Source organism: Octopus bimaculoides, chromosome 5 (genome assembly GCF_001194135.2).
Source record: "Octopus bimaculoides isolate UCB-OBI-ISO-001 chromosome 5, ASM119413v2, whole genome shotgun sequence".
NCBI lineage: Eukaryota > Metazoa > Mollusca > Cephalopoda > Octopoda > Octopodidae > Octopus > Octopus bimaculoides.
The window spans coordinates 40,743,731-40,751,438 of record NC_068985.1 but is presented as its reverse complement, the minus strand read 5'-3'; the positions used below and the strand labels follow the sequence as shown (position 1 = coordinate 40,751,438).

General features: G+C 37.3%; 2 protein-coding genes across 7 annotated transcripts in view; one reads left to right on the top strand and one right to left on the bottom strand.

Moving 5' to 3' along the window:
- LOC106869128 (probable E3 ubiquitin-protein ligase HERC4) overlaps positions 1-7,708 on the top strand; it is a 99,900-nt gene that overhangs the window by 2,673 nt on the left and 89,519 nt on the right. The gene's annotated exons all lie outside the window — the stretch shown is intronic.
- Positions 1-7,708, bottom strand: part of LOC106869129 (uncharacterized) — a 36,034-nt gene that overhangs the window by 20,186 nt on the left and 8,140 nt on the right. For 3 of the 6 annotated variants that reach the window (XM_052968351.1, XM_014914696.2, XM_014914697.2), the window contains exon 1: positions 6,041-6,441. The exons of 1 other annotated variant lie outside the window; for it this stretch is intronic. Coding sequence is in view for 1 of the 5 variants with exons in the window: in XM_014914694.2 (XP_014770180.1) it covers positions 6,995-7,040 (46 nt within the window). In the remaining 4 variants the exon portion in view is untranslated. Of the gene's footprint in view, positions 1-6,040; positions 6,442-6,994; positions 7,069-7,708 lie in introns of those variants that run through there. 2 more of the 6 variants (XM_014914694.2, XM_052968352.1) reach the window with 2 other exon arrangements.

Here is a 7,708-nt window from a genome sequence, read left to right as displayed (position 1 = left end):
ATATATATATATATATATATATATATATATATATATATATATATATATATATATACACACACACACACATACATATATATTTACATTATATATATACAGATAAAGGTATGGAGTGCTCACCATCACCAGTCTGATAATAGCAAGCAAGCTGAAATTTCAAAGTCACCGTCAACCTTTTGAAACTATCAATAAATATGTACTCTATGACAAAGTATTGAGTAATCCTTCAGTTTAATGTTAAATTCTCTTTATATTGACATAAAAACAAACGCACACACACACATATATGAGACTGATAGAATAAGTACTAGGCTTAAGGCGACGAGCTGGCAGAAAAGTTAGCACGCCAGGCGAAATGCTTAGCGGTATTTCATCTGCCATTACGTTCTGAGTTCAAACTCCACAGAGGTCAACTTTGCCTTTCATCCTTTCGGGGTCTTAAATTAAGTACCAGTTACGCACTGGGGTCAATGTAATCGACCTTGTTTGTCCCCTCTATGTTTAGCTCCTTGTGGGCAATAAAGAAATGAGAAATGTTAGCATGCCAGGTAAAATGCTTAGTGTTATTTCGTCTGTCTTCACGTTCTAAGTTCAAATTCTGCTGAAGTCAACTTTGCCATTCATCCTTTCGAGGTTGATAAATTAAGTACCAGTTGCATAGTGGGGTCAATCTAATCGACTGACCCCCTCCCCAACATTTTCGGGCTTTGTGCCTGGAGTAGAAAAGAATAAATTCTAGGCTTTAAAAAATAAGCCCTGGGGTTAATTTGTTCAACTAAAACCTTTCAAGGTGGTACCACAGCATGGCCACAGTCAAAATGACTGAAACAAGTAAAAGATAAAAGATATATATATAGAGAGAGAGAGACAGACAGATAGATAAAACATCATTGTCATTGAATGTCTATGTTCTATACTCGCTTCAATTAGATGGTTTCACAGAATCCAAGGTGGTCCAATGACTACATCATACTCCAGTGTCTGCATGGTTTCTGCAGCTCAATGCTCTTCCTAATGCCAATGACTTTACAGTGCATACAGGGTGCTTTGTTCATGCAGCCAACACTACTGAAGTTGGTGTGTAGCTTGCAAGACTAGGGGGGGGGGGCAGCAAATAAATATACATATGAGGTGGTGGAGCACAACCTTCTAACATTGGGCCTCACAGAGGCAATGACAAGCAACCGAGACCTTTGGAGATATGCCATTCTTGTGAAGACCTGTTAAACTGAGTGAAATTGTAGTCGTGGCTGATGCCAGTGCTACCTGACTGGCATCCATGCTGGTGGCACATAAAAAGCACCATTCAAGTGTGGCTGACGCCAGTGCCACTTGACTGGCTCCTGTGCCGGTGGCACATAAAAGGTACCCTCTACACTCTCAGAGCGGTTTGTGTTAGGAAGGGAATCCAGCTGTAGAAGCCTTGCCAAGTTAGATTGGAGCCTGATGCAGCCTCCCAGCTTGCCAGTTCTCAGTCAAACCATCCAACCCATGCTAGCATGGAAAGCAGACATTAAACAACGGTGGTGATGATGATTTTATATATATATATATATATATAAATTTTCAGGATACAATAGAATCAAGGTGTTTAAATAACGGATACACACGTGCTTACTAAAGTTAATATGAATTTGTCCCTCCATTCACAAATATTGACCAAATACACAATGTATACACGAAATCACACAAGAGTACACTCCAGCACATATTCCACAGTCAACTATAGGCTCACGATCCATCCTAGGAAGGTTCTGAGTGTGGTGAAGTATAAACAATAACACAAATGGGTTGAGGTTCACTACAGCTATTTCAGACGTGCTTTTTACTAATGAACAAAAAAATTATATTGTGTAAAAAAAATGTTTTCTTCGGGTGAATTAAGAGTAAAATTTAACATTTAGGATTTTTTACATAAATAAAACATAATGCATATTGACCCTCCCATTTTGGTAACAGCTGAGAGAGTGAATAGAGAATGCTATTTCAAGGTAAATATACATGGTAATGAACTAATGGATTTGTTTAAGGGATTGAAATAGAGGAAGGGTAGAAAGAGAAATACAAAGGGAGAAAAAAAAGAAAGAGAAAAGAGGAAAAAGAGAAAGAATCTCTCATCCACTTAAAGGATGTCAAAGGATTTCAAAGGTCCAACAGTCAATGGGACAAGATGGTCGACCATCATAAACAAGTGAATGAAAGATTGTAAATAAAAGATAAGGTACAGTAAAGATGATATGAAACTCCATCATAAGATGTACCCGGTGTAAGCTATGGACACATAAGAAGTGCAGCAATATCAAAGGAAGGTTAACAGGGAAATAATTTTTGTGTGTGGAAGGTGCACAGGTACAATTAACACTAGAAATGTACAGAAAATAGACTCCATCAAATGCCAGGAGGGAAAACTAGAAGTAGTTGATAGCTTCTATTATGTAGGTGACCAAGTCAGTAGCTGGGATGGATGCTCTGAGAGCATAGCTGCTAGAATAAGAATAGGCTGGGTAAAGTTCAGAGAGCTCCTACCTCTGTTGGTAACAAAGAGCTTCTCTCTCAGAGTGAAAAGCAGATTGTATGATGCCTGTGTATGAACAGCCATGCTACATGGGCTGTGACCGCCAAGAGCATGTGTCGGCTTGAAGGAAATGAAGCTAGTGTGCTTCACTGGATGTGTAATGTCAGTGTACATGCACAACAGAGTGTAAGTGTCTTGAGAAAAAAGTTGGACAAAAGAGGCATCAGATGTGGTGTGCAAGAGAGACAACTACACTGGTATGGTCATGTGTTGCGTATGGACGAGGACAGCTGTGTGAAGAAGCATCACACCCTAACAGTAGAGGGAACCTGTGGAAGAGGTAGACCTAGGAAGACATGGGATAAGGTGGTGAAGCACGACCTTCAAACGTTGGGCCTCACAGAGGCGATGACAAGTGATGGAAATCTTTGGCAATATGCCATGCTTGAGAAGACCCATCAAATCAAGTGAAATCATAGTCATGGCTGATGCCAGTGTTGCATAACTGGCACATAAAAAGCACCATTCAAATGTGCTTGAGAAGACTTGTCAAGACAAGTACGATTGTAGTCACGACCAATACCAGTGTTACATAACTGGCACGTGTGCTGGTGGCACATAAAAAACACTCACTACATTCTTGGAGTGGTTGACATTAGGAAGGGCATCCAGCTGTTAAAACTATGCCAAATCAAACTGGAACCTGGTACAGCTTACCAGTTTTCAGTCAAACTGTCCAACCCATGCCAGCGTGGAAAGCAGATGTTAAATGATGATGATGATAACAGCAAATGGGTCACCAAGAATAGGCTATAAGTAGAAAGCATTTATGCAAGCAGAGCAAACAACACACACATACTCATATACTTATGTTTTTGAGTCAGTTTATGAGCGATTTTTGTTCACAAGTCGGTAAGTAGGGAATTCTATGTCTTCAACATCAATTTTCTCTGAGGGCACCAACTAAACACTTCATGTGTCTCATATAATGGTAATCTACATTATCTGATAGGTATTTGTAGAAAATTTTATTAAAAGATCTTCATTTTTCTGTATGTTATGAGGAAACAAAGCTGACTTGTATGAATTTACCTAAATTCGTCTCCCCACCCATGGAAAAATGTTTTTCAAAAATTCACAAATGTAATCAGAATCTATATCATCTGAAATGCATTTATAGAAACTTTCATTAAAAAATTATCCATTTTTCCGGAAGTTATGAGAAACAAAGTCATAGGGGCCACACTTGTGTAGGTATACCTTGAAAATTTTGGAGAATATAAGGGTTGGATGCAATGCTTGAGGGTATTTGAAAGACACTGTCATGACTGGTGGCCTTGTTGGTTTGAAGCTAGTGAAGGTACTCTTGCACTTAGCTATGAATGTATACAAGGTTGTATACCTGGAAGGATGCAGGGATAAAACTGTAAGAGATTTGCCAAAAACAAAGTGTGTGCAGTGTGGAGTTGGCTGCGAAGTAAATGAAGGTGAAAGCTTTCTCTTGAAGACTAAAGAAAAGGCCGGTGGAAATGGAAGTTTTACAATTACTTAGAAGTAAACATATTCTTATTCAATACTCTAGTTCTTTAACCCTTAAGAACGTCTTTTTATACATGCTATCTCCCCACTTATATAGTTTAGATAAACACATAAGTTCTGTAGCAGTATAGATGTTAAATCAAATCATTTCCTGTAAAGCCATCCATCTGAGATCACTTCATTTTATCCTGACCTTCAGTTATTCTATTTAATGATCTCTTCATCGTTTATTATCAACATAAAATTTTGAGACATTATTAAAAACTTTGAGTTTACATTTATCGAAGAATGTGTTTAATAGCGAAGGCATTAGCAGAGAAATTGAACATTTTACTGAAGTTATTTAGCTAAGCTAATTTTCACTTTCTATGTGGTGATTTTTAAAGTCCACCCTCTAATTTTACAGCTAAGTGTATACAGGAGCCCCTTGAGTCAGTTGTTTTCATTGGTTGAGAATTCCAACTTCCAAACAAAAAGTGAAAGCTCTTTTCTTTTCTTCCTTTGAAAATATTCTTTTTTAACTCTAGACACAAGGCCGAAATTTTGGGGGAGGGGGCCAGTCGATTAGATTTACTTCAGTACTGGTACTTAATTTATCGAACCCGAAAGTTTGAACGGCAAAGTCGATCTCGGCGGAATTTGAACTCAGAACGTAAAGACAAACGAAATACCGCTAAGCATTTCGCACGCCGCCTTCTTCTTTTGAAAATATTGATAACTGAATGCTTCTGCGGTTACACACCCCATACAAATCGGTAGTCGGGAATTCATCCTAGCAAACACTAAAAGTTACTAGGTTGGCATCCTGTTATTTTCCACTGAATCGTTATTGTAGTACAGTGGTTCCCAAAACTTTTATTTAAATGAGTTTTCCCACGTACCCCTTTTAATATGCTTATCCTAATAATAATAATAATAATAATAATAATAATCCTTTCTATTAAAGGCACAAGGCCTGAAATTTGGGGGAAAGAGAGTAGTGGATTACATCGACACCAGTGTTTCACTGATACTTGATTTATTGATCCTGAAAGGATGAAAGGCAAAGTCGGCCTCGGCGGAATTTGAACTCAGAACGTAAAGACGGACGAAATTCCGCTAAGCTTTCTGCCAGCTTGTTCAACAAATAATTAAAACCTATACAACGATACTATTATGATTTTTTTTAATGGTGATTTGACGCCTTGTTTAATACTAGTGCGTAACCTTGGGTGCATTTCACGGGGTTCACTCAGTTGCAAACATTCAGACCACGTCTCTGAACTGGAGAGAAACTCTCCTCATCAAACTCGGAGGGTCTTGAATGGGGATCATGGGTGATGCTATTTCTCCTCTAAACGGTTTAAAAACAAAAACTTTTGGCAATAGTTAAACGACTTTTTCTTTTTCTTTTTTTATACTGAACAATTCACATTCTTGATTACATTGATACTTAGTGAAAAAGAACATAATTTACAAAAGTAAACAGTAAGAAAATGGAAAGGAAAAACAAAAACCAAAATAGAGGAAGAGAAAGAGTTAAAACAAAATCTATAAATAACCAATGGAACTAGAGGCGTGAACATTGTTTCACTTATACATCGTACCAATGGACAGTGGTGTTATTCTCTAAATTAATAATAAAAAAAAGAGAAATCTAAAACTCCTCAAAACAGTGAATCATTACGTGGATGATGGCGTGGTCGAAGCACGAGAATAACTAGGCACCCTCCTAAGCATCATCGGATACTTCAGTGAAGCCTCCTTGTTCAAATTCTCCCATAACGTCTCTATAGCCACATGTTAAAAAACCTAATTTATCGACGGATTACGGTAATTCGCTCCGAATTTTCGCGTTCATTTCCCTAGAAATTAACGAAATTACAAGCATTTAAAGTTATGTAATTTGAACCAATCGAGTTATTCGCTTTAGCTACACTGTGGATGAGAATTTGAGTTGGTTGAAAGTTAACAAGATCCCATTTAAGTTTGTTATATGTAACTTACTTTTCGGCAGCTCGCAAGAAAAAGTACTTTAGCACAGCTTCTGAACAACACAAGTCACACCAACTTTCTTTACCAAATGCTTTGTTTGTTTAGTTACTACAACACGGACGATCAGTTGGAAATTCCCACAACTCGCACACAAAACATTGCGGTATTTTTTGTCGATTGTACGTCATACTGGGGGAACTTTGAAATACACACACATACAAACATACGTTATTAACGGGAGTTAAACAACCTTCCTTTAAAAAATTATTCCAACTAAAAACTAAATATCATCCTCGCTCGTTCTGCCAGAAATAGCAGTAAATTTCCCTTCACACACTACCATCTCAAGAAAAGGAAGAACACATAGGACATACACACACACAAAGACAGCTGAGTATCCTGTCGTTGCCGAGTAATTTCCTGTGGCCAACTTTCAGAATAGCACACCCACACAAAACGGATTTTCTCCGTTTTGACGGGGATTTTCCAATTTTTTTCCCAGCCCCCTTGCAAATGGGTGGGGTAGGGGAAACTTTTTATGAATTCTCCGCTTCCGGACCGACTTTGTCCAATTTGTTTGTACTACACACTTAAAAACAATGGGAAACGCCTACTAAAGAAAGAAAGAAATGAAAATTTATGAATTTTTTTCAAATTCACCTCCCCCTTTCAGTACCGATTTAGCCAATGTTTTTGTTTTTTGTACTACGCACGTAAAACGATGAGAGAAGCCTTGGCGGTTAAAATAAATTTGGAAATCAACGATCACCATTACAATCTCCTCTTCCTTTATTTTCGAAAAAGAAAATGAAACGTAATAGAAAAATAATAAATCCTAAAATTTCAGCTTCTTATTGAAATTTTTTTAAACTATAGTTTTAAAATATGTGTGTGTGTATAAAGGAAAATCATATTTACTGACAGAAAAGAAAAAGAATGCTTTGATATAAATTCTCTTTTACATACCTTTTTTAAATCGATTTATCAACCTAATGAAATTTATTTCACACATCCATACACACTCACTGACAAACACACACACACACTCAGCATGAGTGATATGCTTTTTTATATATAATATTCTTTTTTAACCTACAAGGCTTCGCCTGTCGTTTTTAAGGACATAGGGCAAAAAAAAAAAAGAAAAAAAACATTAGCCAAAATCAGTACTGAATGGACGGAGTTCCAAAAAATTTATACATTTTCAAAATTGTTTTTTTTTTTATCATTTTTACCGAAAAGGCAAAAAAGAAGAAAGAAAAATTGGACAAAATTAGTCTGGAACTGGGGATTCATAAATTTGCAATTTTTTTCATGAAAACCTTCCCTCCATCATTTGCAAGGGTATGGGAAAGAGGGAATGTGAAAAATTCACCAGCAAAACAGAAAATCCAACTTATATGATTGTGCAATTCGGAAAGCCCACCAAGGCATTCTATTGTGAAAATTTCCTGGCAATGACAGGATACTCAGTGAGTATGTATGTATGTATATATATATATATATATATATATATATATGTCATTATCATCATCATCATCGTTTAACATCCGTTTTCCATGCTGGCATGGATTGGACAGTTTGACTGGGGACTGGCAAGCCAGGAGGCTGCATCAGGCTCCAATCTGATCTGGGAAAGTTTCTGCAGCTGGATGCCCTTCCTCACGCCAACGACACCAA